The sequence below is a fragment of the Pyxicephalus adspersus genome, chromosome 11 (assembly GCF_032062135.1).
Source record: "Pyxicephalus adspersus chromosome 11, UCB_Pads_2.0, whole genome shotgun sequence".
Taxonomy (NCBI): domain Eukaryota; kingdom Metazoa; phylum Chordata; class Amphibia; order Anura; family Pyxicephalidae; genus Pyxicephalus; species Pyxicephalus adspersus.
In genome coordinates, this window is record NC_092868.1 from 30,811,720 (window position 1) to 30,826,950 (window position 15,231).

At 37.0% G+C, this 15,231-nt stretch overlaps 1 protein-coding gene across 2 annotated transcripts; it reads left to right on the plus strand.

Annotated features, from left to right (window-relative positions):
• Window positions 1-2,756: 2,756 nt before the first annotated feature.
• THY1 (Thy-1 cell surface antigen) lies at window positions 2,757-15,231 on the plus strand. 2 transcript variants are annotated; one of them, XR_011922769.1, is made up of 5 exons: window positions 2,757-2,848; window positions 8,950-9,005; window positions 10,272-10,619; window positions 11,334-12,523; window positions 13,403-15,231. XR_011922769.1 is itself a non-coding variant. In XM_072426412.1 (4 exons), exons 2-4 carry the CDS (start codon window positions 8,969-8,971, stop codon window positions 11,441-11,443), a joined length of 495 nt encoding a protein of 164 aa, XP_072282513.1. In that variant the 5' UTR covers window positions 2,757-2,848; window positions 8,950-8,968; the 3' UTR covers window positions 11,444-13,389. The 2 variants fall into 2 exon arrangements, 1 of the variants encoding a protein (XP_072282513.1); XM_072426412.1 differs by lacking the exon at window positions 13,403-15,231 and having other exon boundaries at window positions 11,334-13,389.

Consider the following 15,231-nt stretch of genomic DNA (forward strand, 5'->3'; position numbering starts at 1 on the left):
CTTTTTTTTAATCCATCATTTGGAACATGGGAGCTCACCTAACCAAAATCTAAAACAAAGTGTGTTGAGAAGCAACTAAGTTTAATTTACAGCGCTGCGTAATATGTTGGCGCTAAATAAATACTGTTTTATTAATATTATTATTATTATTATTATTATTATTATTAATATTATTATTAACCACCTGGGCATTACACTGATGTCTAGATTTATGTTCCAAAAGCGTTACAGTTTTTCATGAAATTTTTTTTTTAAATTGTAGACCTGTAACTTACAGAAATATGTCCGAACAAGGGTTCTAGTAGATATCATGAATATAAAAAATGTTTAAAACACACAATCATGTAAAAAAAAATTACTTTTAATAAAATTAAATAAAAGACACAAAAAATCAGCTTAAACAAGAATACATAAATAATGTGAAATGCGTACATAAGTAATGTGAAAATGCGATAATTCGGTATACTGTATAGTAATATATTTTTCTAAAACACCTCCCTAGTGTCCGTCACATACCTATAGACAAAACCACATAAATATATTTTCTATTATTTTCTATTGGATTGGATGCAGGACTTTGTATTCAATCCAATACAAAATGATAACAAAATTCAAACTCTCATTTTGTATTGGATTGAATACAAACTCCTGTATCCAATCCAATACAAAATGAGAGTTTGAATTTACTAATTACATACTTTGTATTTATTTTGAATTTTTTTGTATTGGATTGGATACAGGAGTTTGTATTCAATCCAATACAAAATGTGTTTGAGTTTCAGTTTGAATTTCCCGCACACGCGCCGACGTCATCGTACGCGCTGACGTACACGCACGGAGGGAGAAGAAGCCGGCTGGCTTCTTCTTCCCGGAGAGGGCACCCGACGCTGGAGGACGACGCTGGAACACGACGATGGATGATCGCAGCGGGACCAGGTAAGTGATCGATAAACCCGAACTTTTCTCACTGTATTTTCATACAGTGAGAAAAGTTTGGGTTTATCGATAATTGTAACTTTTTGAAGCCCGTACCAAGGTCGGACTTATTGCTCAGGTGGTTAATACAAGTAGTCCCCGGGTGCAGAACAGCAAAAGAATTCTTCTGCAAGTCATGCAAACTGCCCCCGCCCCTCCTCCAGCCTCCGTCCTGCACACAACTAGCAGGGAAGCCCCGTTCGTATCTAGGAGTCGTCCGTATGTTGGATGTCCTTAACTCAGGGACCACGTGTAATAACTTTATTACCAATATTATTTAATTATTATTACCTTCAGTAGTATACATGAATATATAATGTATGCAAGCATCAAAATATATTAACAATCATGTCTTAATATTAATATATGATAAACAATTGGCATAATAAATACACAAATAAATACACAAACATAATAAATACACAAACAATTGGCATAATAAATACCCTTTTATTGCAATATCCCCAGAATCCTCACTGTGAGTTAATCACAAACAAAGCAAAAAAAAACTTTATGGAGCCTAGACTTTTTTATTAACTTCTGGAACAAGCTGTGCTTTGATATGCAAAAAGAAATAACTGCAGTTTGGTCATTAAAGAAATACAAAAGGTTGCGGAACAGAAAAAGAATTCTTCTGCAAGTCATGCAAACTGCCCCCGCCCCTCCTCCAGCCTCAGTCCTGCACACAACAAGCAGGGAAGCCCCGTTTGTATATTATTACCAATATTATTTAATTATTATTAATATTATTATTATGATTATTATTAAACTGATATTATTATTATTATTATTATTATTATTAATAATAATAATAATAATAACAATAATATATTAAAAAAAGCAAATACAGTCTAACACTACATTTGAATCCACAGAGACTCAGTTCATTTTTACTTTGAAAGTAGCCACATCCTGAAAAGAAAAGCTTGTCCCTTACTGACATGCTGTAAATGAAGCCCCCTACACTCATGTAAAAGCAACAGTCTTCTTGCAGAGGTTCAACATAACCCCTCTCTCTGTGCCAGTGCAGGAGGTCTCCAATCAGCATGGAGTATGACTGCATCCCTAGAGGTCTGACTTAGCACGGAGTGCACCGGACCTCTGCAAAGAGACCACTGAGCAAACAAAGGTTTATTTTTGGAGCCTTCTGGAAGGGGACAGGCTTTACTACTAAGGTTGTGGCTGTTTTCCTAACCTCCCCGGCGGTATTCCTGAGTGTAGATCCGGGTTCATTTTCAGTACCAGAAACATTATCCTCAAGCCGCACTGGTGGCATTGTAAAGGCCTTACGTGGTCCCCACTAGCCCGTGGCGTCCTCCGGTGATCTGTGTCCCCCGGCCCCATGTCCCCGGCGAAATCAATGGGACGTGTGAGCATGTGGTGCGCTGGGGGCGTGTCTGGCAGTAAATTTAATCAGAATGCACTGTTTTGGCATTCAAGAATACTAACATATTCAGACCGCCAGGGAGGTTAAGTAAACAAACTGTCAGACTTTGCAAACCTTTTGTTTAAATTGGGGTGTATTTAGTTGACTGAAGTCCCATTGGATGTTGAATGGTATTGATGTATATGTGACTTTAGATAAACTGTTTTGATTGATGCTCTGCGTACCTTATTAAATATTGTTTTCATGTCATTTCTGCTAAATACAAATATATCCTTCTCCCAAAATAAATGCCATCCTGCTAACCTACATTGCAAAGCATCCCAAGGAGAATTGTTTAGAAAGTTCCAGTGCTCCACCTCTATCTCTGCTGTTTGGAAGTGGTCCAGCTATCCCTCCCCTCACTGCAGTAAGAAGCTGAACATTGCTGCAGAGGGAGGTAGCTGTCTGACTGCTGCAAGGAGCCCATGAACAGACTCAGGGAAGAAGGTAAAGCATTGCTTGTATTGCAGCCATCATGCATGCACACACTTGCATGGACAGATTAAAAAAGAAAAGAATTTTGAATCAAAAATAAATAATATAACACAAAAAGAGATAGGAATTCAGATCTTAGAGAAAAAAACATCCTCAACAGACTTTTATTTTTTTAAATGCATGCATGCACAAAGTGTATATATGATGACAGGTACCATGAATACAATCACATTAGGTGTCTACTGACGGACATGGACCTTATTTAGGAAGAAGATTGGTTTACATTAAATGTCATTCTGAAATGACTATATTTCTTGCAGCTGTATGAAGATATTATTGCTGTCCTTTGCAGTGTCCCAAAACCCACTGGGAACATTTAAGGAAGAATCTGGTTACTAGGTATCATAACTTTTTGATTTCAGAGATCAGTCAGGAGAGACATAATGTCATTACAAAGCTGTTGGTGCAATTTTCAGTTATTCTATCTGGATATGTTTTATAGTTTTATATTACTTGCCAAATTCTTCAATAAAGTTGCAAAATCATTTTGAAATGAAATGTGCTGATCCTCAGCAATATGGTTATATAATGTATGCAAATCTATATGACCTTCAGTAGTATACATGATTATATAATGTATGCAAGCATCAGAATATATTAATAATCATGTCCTAATATTAATATATGATAAACAATTGGCATATTAAATACACAAAACCCTTTTATTGCAATATCCCCGGAATCCCAGCATTGTCAGTCCAAGGACAGTTTGAGGAGAGAAGGGCTTGGGTGTGGTTTCAGATTTACCCCAGGTGAGGATGCAGAAGAAAAAATCTGGGCCCTGACACTATGGGACAGATTTATTAAAGCTCTCCAAGGCTGGAGTGAAACTGGGTGATCCAGCAAACCTGGAATGGATTTTTTAAAAGTCATCAGCTATTTGCTAGCAAATGTTTTCAATCCTGGACCAGATCCATTCCAGGTTTGCTGGATCGATCAGCTTCACTGTATCCTCTCTAGTTTTGGGGAGCTTTAATAAATTAGGTCCAATGAATATGGGTAGTGAACCCCTGCCGACATTCATCATTCTTTATACGTGCAGGTAATTTTTATGCTACAAATATCATTCTCTAAATGGTTAATGCCTCAAGAAGCTGTTATCTGTTTTTTAAGCTTTTTTTTTAAATAAAGAAATGTGTCAGGTTGCAGAAATCTTTCAGTTTCTATAAACTGTTCACATTATTGCTAATCTATGTTTTTTTCATCTATTTTCTGAAAATGTGACAGTATGTGGTTGGCACATCTAAGCAGAAGCTTATACATATTTAACAGATTCTGCTTTGCGGGAATGCAAGGCTTTAATGATTTAAGGGTTAATATTTTTATTTTTAGTGAATACATTTTTTTAAACTGATGTATTTATCTGTCCTGTTAAGTAGACAATCTTTGTTTTACAAATACCATGGTTGCAAGAAAAAGGATTCCCTGAGCACAATGGGTTAGCTAATGAGCCAGCACAGATTTCCCACTTCTCATTAAGGAGCAGTCAATGCCCAGCTTGTTTTGCATTTTTTTTTTTCAAGGAGTGTTAGTTTAACACATGGCAGAAGTAATGTACAATAAAACAGCAGTCACCAACCGCAATTACAGGTTCAGGGAAGTGGGCGGGTTGTTTCTCTAAAAGGTTTCAGAGTGGGCAGGTTTCTGGCATGATGACATTACTATGGGGGAAGTTTCTTCCGTTTTGAGTGACACCCGACTCCCCTGTGCATGCACAGCCTGGAGCTGTAAATTTAGTGGTCTGTGGGTCCATAAAGGTTGGTGACCAATGCAATAAAGGGAGCCCAGAGCCCCACCTGCTGGCTGGTTAACAGAAATACAATACTGGTATTGAATAATTCAAAGTTACCCTACTAAAAAATTGTATTTTATTTTGACCATCATGAAAGGATATATGTATGAAATTACTATCTTGGTAGCAAACAACTTGCTAAGCTGTTGTTTAGGTGATACAGTTAACTTAATTATTTGGGGATAATGAAGTACAATTAGGTACCTTGTATGATGCTTGAACCTATAATGTCTGGAACATTATCTAATGTAAAAAAATGAAAGAAAAATATTAGTTACAAAAACTAAGTTTTTTCTTTTTAGTTTCATGTAGAATTAGTAGTAGGAGGTGTAATCTTTTAGGTTTGAATTGCTGTTTGTGTATATTTATATATACACATATATATATGTCCTATGTGCTCTAACAAAAGTCAAGACCTTTCCTATGGAGAGGTGAATCCCTTTTTCCTTTATGCCCAAACAATGCCCAATGCAATTATATTAACATACCACCTAACACTGATTGGTATTAAAAGGGGACAATAGGCAGTGGGTGTGGTTAAGAGGGCGGGACATAGATGGGTGTGGCTACAGCTTGATAGACACCACTGACTAAAGTCGAAACACAGGGCCTGATTTATTAAAGCTCTTCAAGGCTGGAGAAAATACATTTTCATCAATGAAGCTGGGTGATCCAGAAACCTGAAATGGATCTGGTCCAGGATTGAAAACATTTGCTAACAAATAGCAAATCACTTTTAGGAAATCCATTCCTGGATTGTGGGAGCACCAAGCTTCACTGAAAGAAAGAGCATTACTTAGGGTATTACAACAACGCTTAGAGTAGACACTAAATATAAAAGCACTGCAACTAAAACAGATAACTATGTTGCATAGCACATTTTTTTCAGGCAAAAGTGCTGCAGGAAAAAAAACGGCATGGGGTTCCCTCCCCCCCATTATTGAAACCAGACCGTTCAACAGGCTAGGGACCTTCCTGGGTGGGAAATAGGACAGCAAGCATAAATATCACTTTTCCTGTTCATAAAGGGTCTGTTACATATCCCCGCAGGAACAGAGGTTCTGTGCCCTTTTCCTTGTCACCCACCCTGCACTCCCCTGCTGCCAGCAGCAACTCTGCTCAGGAATCCCATTCCCTGGTTACCTCCTGGTCCAGATCATGTGACTCCCCGGGAGCTGCCCCCATACACCTCAGAGGGCTAGAATATTCCGTAAACATGCTCCACCTGCTAGCAGAATGTGAATACTACCTTAACTGTGGGTTTGGATACTTGCTGGACACATGGTCTCCTTTTATAACATGATCTTCCCTATTTAAGAAAGTGACTGGCAATAGGATGTTGCCTTAACAAGGAGTTCATTCTGTTCTCTAGTTCTCTGTTTCCAGGTTCTAGTTGAGTTCCTGATACTGACTTTTGGTATACCAGCCTTACCTCTGGTCTGACTACTCTCAATCACCGCCTGCCCTGTTCTTGGCTTGTCTGACTACGCTTTGGTCCTACCCAGTCAGCAGTTACCATCCCCTGTGTGAATGGGGTCAGCAACCTGCGAACTGCCTAGCGGACTGGTGACATGAGGGGTCCACCACCTTGCCTTTGTTTATTGTAACAGTTCTCTGGACTCTGGTATTCCCAAAAAGGAAGGGGGACAAAAAGCCTGCTTCCCTTTTGAAAACATCAGACCTGCCTGCCCCCAACGATGGCAGGAGCCATCCTTGGAGGAGAGGGTTTCTTCCCCAAAATGTGACGTGTGTTGTTGAGATCTGCAGGTATTTACCATATATTGTGCTGTAAATCTGCAGATTTGATTCTTACCTGTGACAATGATGTTGGACACATAGATGAGACCTTCTTGTTTTACTGGAATCAACAGGAACAGGAAAGTGATGCTTTTCAAACTGTATGACAACCATCTAATTGGAATTTCACTGATTCTCTGACAGCTTCTTTCTTTTTAGAGAATGTATTACTAATGTAAATTTAATTTTTAGTAATATTCTACTCCTGTTGCTTTTCTTATGGTACTTGTGGGGCAACTTGCTCAAGCTGATGGTAAAACAGTGCAGGGATGTTCATTTTATGAGGCTTTTATCATCATATAGGTGTTTTGTTACGAATTGCTTCTTACATATGATTTCTGATTCTGTTACTGTTATGAAGCTAAACATCTAAGTATGCATTGCTTTCAATAAAGCACCAGGAGAATGATCAATGCCAGAACCAATTATTTTCATGCTAGGTACTATTACCTCTGAAACTTTGCAGAGCAAAACATTATTGTGTTTGAATACTCTGAAACTACTACCTAAAACCAAAGTTTAAAAAACTTCCAAAGAATTGAATGACTATTTTTTTTATTTATATTTTATGAGACAAAGATACAGCAATGCAAACAACAACACATAAACAAAAGAGTGTTTGAGTACTCAGAGTAGTGAAATATAAGGCAACCATTTTACAATGAGATACATCAGAGGGAAACGGATGCAAAAAATAAAAGGGAAGACCTCCATAATAAACATTAGAGTGAAACAATTAGTAAACCAAATGAGTAGGGTGTCTAGAATATAGGGGAAGGCGAAAGAGAAACCAATATCCACTGGAGGGCTATTGAGGAGTATTCTGTATGTTTACCATAAAGTTAATTGAAAAAAATTAGCAACTTTTTATTTTGTGAGAGTTGGGAGCGTATCAATAAGGGATTCCCAAACTTCACAAAATTGTTCCATTCTAAATTCCTTGTTCATAGAAGCTGCCGGCCATTCCATTTGAACAACAAACATCAGTTTCCCAAAAAATAACCCAAGGGAGGGGGTTTGGGGTATAACCACTTATGTAGGATAGCTTTCTTTCCCTTGTAATGTGAGAGCCCTGCAAGTCCAATAAGCCCATAATGGCCCATTCCAGAGAGAAGAGGACCTATTTCACTAGGAAAGTCAACTCATAGCGTACCACTGAGCTCCAAAAGTATTTTATTTTGGGGTAGTTCCAGAAATAAAAAAATAGGTCTGCTTCCTGCATTCTACACTTGGGGCATTGAGGGGAAACACTCAAACCCATAAGAAAGACCCTCTGTGGCAAGATGTGTGCATAATGGAATAAATTTCGCAATCATTTCCTTGTACATGGCTGTGGTATTTGTTTACCATGCTTTAGTGAGATCTGATATGTCAGAGGCCATTTTATTTGGAAAGTGAGCGGTCCATTTTATTAGACCTGATTGTCGTGCTGCCTAGTCCAGAGTGGCCTAAAGTCTATAGTAAAGCTCAGAAGTTGCTTTCTTGGTTGGGTAAGTGAGTGGAAAATAGGTTCGCCAAGAGACTGGATCATTCTTCAGCTCTGGAGTATGCAAGACACATAAGACCTGTGTCATTGTTTGTATTTGTCTGTCATTTTCTACCCCTATTTAATGTGCAGTGCTACAAATTATGTTGGTGCAATATAAATACTGTTTATTAAAAAAAAAGTATTAATAATAATGCACCACCAAGAGGGGGGTATTGTTGTGCTACATCTGCAAAGGGAATCGGCGTCCGAATAACATAATTTACTAGGGATTTATTAGTAAGGGTAAAATATGTCGGCAAAGGTTGGGGAAAGTCTGGGTTTCCCCACAATGGCAATGATCTCCAGGGGTAGACATTCCATGTGCATATGGATAACATAGGTCAAATTCAGATGAGAAATGTGCTGGTATATGTCAACTTCCATATAAATTTAAATTCCATGGAGCCAGTCTTCAAGATAACTTGAAATGGCTTCCACAATATACATTTCTATCTCTGGAAAATTTACAATTCCACAAAAGGCAGTAATTTCAGTTTTTTACATCATGGGGGCAATGTTTGGAGGATATAAAGAGTTTAGGAAATATGACTAATTAAAAGGATATTTTAGCATTCTATTTATACGGACAAGGACATAGGTACAACAGCCATCTTCTTATATTGTGTGATTAACACTTTAAAAAAAAAAAAAGATACGGGATTTTGGCTGAGAAGATTTGATCAGAATGACATTATGGTCATTTGAGTGTTTTTTTGGAAATGCAACAAAATCTGCAATTTTAAATTATTGTCTTTATTGGGTTGAAAACTTGTTATGTTTTAGAATGGTAATCTGTCCTTTTGCCAGCCAAACCTGATTTTGTTAAATAATTCATTGCCTATACCTATACCAGGGTTACAGGTATTTTCATTAATGAGCAATCCCTCAGTGCTCCAAAATCTAATATTTTACATTCTTATTTCTTGTCACAAACAGGTGCCAACAACGAAGAAAAATGAATTACTTACTTCCAGCAGTGACTTTCTTTTTTGGTAAGTAAATTATTGACTATAGCATGAACATGTAGACACAAACCTGAGGTTATATACCATCATATTCACCTAGAAGACAACCTAGTAACTTATTAGACATTCTAGTTACCTAGTGGGCAGAGGTTGTAATTTGAGTCGTGGGACTTGGACTCGAGTCTGACTTAAGTCGCCTAATAAACAACTCAGGGTTTTCCCTAGCGATTTGCTACTCGATTCGCGACTTGCTTTCTATACTGACAGCTGAAGGGGGAAGGGAGGAAGGTAGTATCAAACCTAGAATGCATGAAGGGTTGGAGGAAGACAGTGAGTCTTCTGTAACACTGCCTTCCTCCCCGCCTTTCTTGCATTCTAAGTTTTCTCCTCTGACAGCTGAAGAGGAGGGGGGAGGAAGTTGTGTTACAAAAGCCTTCCTCCCTTCTGCTGTCGGCAGAGAAAGCCGTGGACTTAGAATGCGATCCTGTGCTCAAAAACAGGATCAGAGCTTTCTATATGGGGACAAATGGGGATAAATGAAGTGACTTGACTTGGGACTCGACTTGGAAGAATTTTTGGAGACTTGACTTAGAACTTGGTGTCAATGACTTGGGACTCAACTTGTACATGAAGGGTGACGACTTAGTCCAATCTCTGCTAGTAGACAAAGGCACTGCGAACAAAATACGTCACAAAAGGCCTGATACTTCTGAGCTCTTACACCAGACCTCTGCTATGCTTCTGCAGCCAGATGAAGTTTTGGTTTGAATACATTTTTATTAGATAATTAGGGAAAAAACAAATACATACATAAAAAACGGTTCTTTGTTCTTTCCATATTAAGAACGGCTAAAAGCAATAAACTGACAGACATTGCAACACAACAGTTTCGACAACAAGATCTTAAGTATGGATTAACTGAATTTTCAAACTAAATAGTCAGTGCTAATTACCATGTTTACCTTTATGGGGGTACACAGTGTTTTAGAAGAAGTCTATAACTTTTATGTCAATTCACCAAACATTCTAAGCAAAAGTAAAAGTAAAGGAAAGGATAAAAGAAAGAAGATTTAAGAAACACAGTGTAGGGAAAAATACAGGTCAGAGGGACAAGCATATGATCCATATTCAATCTGATTGGGATAGAATCATATATAAATAGGGACTACAGATACCTCCCCCTAAACATTGGGAGGTATGGATAGATTAGTTATGATATCAGTTTAGATATGATATTAGTATGATATCCAGAGAGGTTTGGTTTGTTTATTCACAGAAAATATATCTCTTTAGTACTGCAGGCATCCAATGAGCAGCGAATCACCCGTCTCACAGGCTGTCTATCTGGACGTGGTCCAACACTACGGATTGACTGCCGATATCAGAACATTACCAACAATCCTCTGCGATATGAATTTAAATTGAAACGTAATAAAGAGCCTGAGATCATCCTTACTACAATAAACCCTAACTACTTCACTGATAAGTATCACAATCGAGCCACCATTCACACAGAACCCGGTCTAGTTCAGCTGCACATTGAGCGATTCAACGCCTCTGATGTTGGTCTATATTCCTGTACTCTAAACATTCCTAATGACCTCACTGTTGGCCAGACTGCCAAGATCAGTGTCCAAAAAGGTAAGATGATAAAGTTTTCTACAGTTGCTTGGTAAAAGGGGTTTCTGGTGTGTGATAGCACCTAATATATGTTATGTTATGTTATGTTAAACACGCAGTGTTACATTTAAGCTGGCACTATGAAAGTTTAAACTGATTTTGTAGCTGTTGGCTAGTATTTGGATTAGAGGCAGTTACCTGGATGGTAAATAACAAGGCAGTAGTTGAAAACTGCAGGCTATAAGCATTGAAATAGTTACTTGTTCTACAAGTGCCAACGCCCCCAAAGTTCACAGCAGCAGCAATGAACTCATTAACATGAAATTTTCTCAGCAGCTCAATTAGCCGTGTTCCCTTTTTAGCAATAACTAGGCAGAATTTCAGATTTATAATCTCTAATGCAAACCAAAACCTGAAGCTCTATGGTCAAAGTGAGCTTAGAAGATGACTTAATGTCATTACTTTCACTGTGAACATGGAGGATGAATTGCTCCAGAGGGCCTGCAGCTACAGAGGTCACTGAGGGATTGTTATAAAGCTTAGTTTGGGTATATTTATTATGAATGTTTAAATTATTCTCCTTGGCTTGAGTTTGACTTGAAGCATTGGTGCATTAAAGCAATGGTTTTAAGAAATTGTAACTTTTCAATCTGTGTACTAGGCAAGCTGTTTCTTTGTGTGTACTTACATTGGACTAAACCAAGCATCCGATGATTCTTTCTTTTTCTTATACAGACAAACTTGAGACCTGTGGCGGAATGAGCATTTTTTCTGTTTGTACACCGTGGCCTCTTCTTCTGCCTTTCTTTCTGCCTATTCTCCAAGCTGAAGTCTTCCTACGCTAGTGAAAATCACCTTTTGAAGTTAACAATGTTTTGTATCAACCTGGAGTAGATAAGTGTTAATTTCATATTGTTTTATAAACACCATGTTTGCATTTTCACATATTCACATATTCTATTCTCTACACATAAATATTGAGACTTAGTCATAAGTCCTTTGTGATCCCCAAACTTCAAATTATGAAGTGTCAGTTGTAGTAATGCCAAGGCTGTCTCCTGGTCTAATGCTCATGGACCAATCCATCTTCATATCACCCTTTATTTCTCTAGTTTCTTCTTTCAGCCAATGGTTGTGCTGTGTAACAATAGGGTTATTACATTTTAGGCCATTCACTTATCAAAGTAAATTATCACTCTTCAAGGAAAAACTCATTTGGCTTGGTGAATGTGATAAAAATTCAATTTTCAAAGGCTACCTGATTATGTGTGAAGAAATGTAAAAAAAAATAAATAAAAAGAGTGATTTTTGTTTGCATGTGATTGAATGGTCGAAGTCAGCAACATTTTGTCACATTTATTACCCTTAAGTTTCTACTTTGCTAACAGCCTTTAGTAAACCAATAACCCTCATAACCAATAAATACATGATTTGTGTCAACATCATTTAAAAAGTGTTTGCTATCTTCCTATGTTTTGCAAAGCAACTCAAAATCTATTAGATCTGCAGGGGCAGTCATTAGCAGTGGGTAGGCTTATTGATGGGCTACAGATGGAAAGGGACATATAAAATGTATTCTAAAAATTGCCACACTATTACAACGCTGTTGCGTTTTCTAAATATGATTTTAGTATATATCAAATACAATGCAATAACTTTAAAATTAAACTTTCAAATACAAACAGGATGAGCAAATCAGTACTTATTGTAACAACTGATAAGTACTAAAACCAGACCATATTGCTTCATGAAAATGCAATGAATACATTTCTTGTACAATGTAATTGAAAAGCACTGGTAAAGGGAATGTGGAGCCAAATTTTTTTATTTTGTTTTGGATAGCTTGGGGAATGGTTGAGAACCCTATACATTTTCCCCCTTACTACATATCCCAGTGGCACGGTGGGAAATATAACCTCTTCTTGGTGAGTAGATATTCCTTATATACCAGAATATGTCTCCTATTTCTCCTATGACTTTTCATCACCTGCTTTTATCTATTTGATATTTGTTCATCACAAGCTAATTTAATCATTTTATTGATGAAGAAAAAAATGCAAGAAACGATATATTCATGAGTCTATACACAAACAACCCCCCCAGTATTCAAAAAAAGCCCCATGAACATAAAGAATGATGCAACACTATACTGTTATACATGTGACAATAGCTAGAGGCTCAGAAAACAGTCTTTTCCCATCAGGACCTGTTTGAAATAGTTATACCTATGTATATACATATATAGCACAACTAGCAGAAAACATTCAAAAAACCTCACATGGTCAATATGTAGCTATACATTGATAATGCCTTTAAGTAAAAAGGGCAAATGAGATTCAATATGCCCACCCATGTAAAGGTGAATGTGAACATATATGTGTACCCAAATAGAAAAAAAATAACTAGTGGTGACTGCCCATGGTCAATATATATATATATATATTCATGTTTAGCTTTACATAAAAATAAATATGTTTTAAGTTTACATTAATGCTATATCTATTATTTATATGAGAATTATTGCTATTATTCTTATTTATTATAATCATTGCTGATAAGTATTATCGCTGCAATATTTATTATGATTTATTTCAAATATTATTATAGTCATTATTATTATTCTACTCATTTGAATTGGATAGAGCTGAAAAGTGTGTGTTGTATTCCAGAAATCCTATTGTGTATTACCAAAAATAAAATAAAGACTATCTCGTGAACACATACATTCATGTAGCTTTATATTGCCATAATAATGTTTTATAGTGGGCACACAAATCTTCATTTTTTTTGTTCCATTTCTTTAGATTTTGAGCTCTTGTTGGCAGTACTCCTTTCTGCTTCATTGCTGTGGACTATAATACAAAAATGTGGAATGCTGAGGGCATCTGATGTCACAGGTTTCCTTGTCCTATCTACTGATGTTGGAAGAGGACACTTAAAAAAACCCAGCAGTTGACTGTTCAGACTTTTTTGTATTAGTTAAATAAGGTTAGAAAAAAAGATAGAAACATATGTTTTTTTATTATTTTGGATTTGAAAATATTTTCTGATAATGTATTAAATATATAACTGTGTTTCCCTATTTCCTTTGAGAAGATGAAGCAAATCCAATGTAAGGATATTTTCAAAGTCTGACTATGTCAGTGGTAAAAAGGGTCTGACTACATTTCATCATACACTTTACTATATGATGGTATTATCTTTTTTGTACCCAACAACTATATAGTACAGGGGTCTGCTTGAATGGATATAAATTGGGCAGTTTGGAGCTGTGGTGGGCAACTTTTAAAATATATAAAGTCTAAAATGCTTTCCCTGATGCCACCAAGGAGGCATGAATAATATTTGGTATATGTAATGCTAAAAAACACAGTCAGACTGTAAAGCTGCGTACACACTTGCAATTTTTGTCGTTGGAAAGGATCTTTCACGATCCTTTCCAACGACAAGGGGCTGCAAGATGCATGAACGATGCTGTACATACAGCACCGTTCATGCTCTATGGAGAGGGGAGGGGGGAGAGCGACGGAGCGGCACCCTGCTGCGCGCTCTCCCCTTCCCTTTCATTACGATCGGCTGTCGTCCATCGTCCGTGGATCCGGCAGGTCGGTCGTCCGGACGATGGACGACACCGACTGTACACACGGAAGATTTTCGCCCGATAATTGGCCGATGCCGATTATCGGGCGATAAAAATCTGCCGTGTGTACGTAGCTTAAATATACTATAGGAGATAGTTCAAGACTGCAGACATGACAGGTATGGTTTGGGACATGAAACACGAGATTGTTAGAGATCACACAGCCCATGTCAGTCTAAAACTTCCAATAAGGACTGCTTAGGACATAAGGGACACACAAATACCAAAGAGCTCCAGGTTGATCCAGAGTGGTTTTAGAACCTTTACATTACCTTTATCTATTACACAGATATGATAAATCCAATCAGGATAAAAGAGATCTATATTGTGTATGGCCAGTTTAAATGTGTGTCTGCATTGTTAAGCTGTTCTGGTTTTACAAGCTATTTACATTAACTGAATTCTCTTTATTCTTAAAGTTACTATTGATATGCAAGTAAAGAAAGCACTTACCAAATTAGATTCTCTTTCTTATCCAAACTAGCGATAGGTGTGCATTTTGTCAATTGGTTTGTGTGTGGTTTAATGACCCTTCCACTATATTTTTATTGATCATATCAATCCTGTGTTGCATTTATACCCCATTGCACAACTTAGGCTATATATATGTTTCTTAGGACATATCTAGACATTCTAAAAAAGTAGAAACTTAATGCGACCTTATTTACTATAGTCACTGCCACATAATATATGATAATTGTTTTCACCGTATTTATTTCCTCATATATTTGTCTTTTCTAGAAGTTTTATATATAACTAAATTGTGTGAGCGATAAGTGCATAATGTGTTTGTATTTTTGTTTTGTTTTTTGTTTTTTGCATATACGGTACATACTTTATGTGGTATTAACAGAACAATGTGATACAGAAGGAAATTAATAACAACTCAATTTTACAGATTTTCATAATAATAATGACGCATTCAAGAAATCATCCTATGGTACATAAGACGATGCCATTTTTTTCTATTTGTTGATTGATATGTCAATAAAC

What these genes read in the sequence shown, in the direction of transcription:
- THY1 (XM_072426412.1), top strand. Translation starts at nt 8,969, where the DNA reads ATGAATTACTTACTTCCAGCAGTGACTTTCTTTTTTG. An exon ending in AGCAGTGACTTTCTTTTTTG is followed by an intron (nt 9,006 to 10,271) that starts GTAAGTAAATTA and finishes ATATCTCTTTAG; the next exon opens with TACTGCAGGCATCCAATGAG. An exon ending in CAAGATCAGTGTCCAAAAAG is followed by an intron (nt 10,620 to 11,333) that starts GTAAGATGATAA and finishes TTTCTTATACAG; the next exon opens with ACAAACTTGAGACCTGTGGC.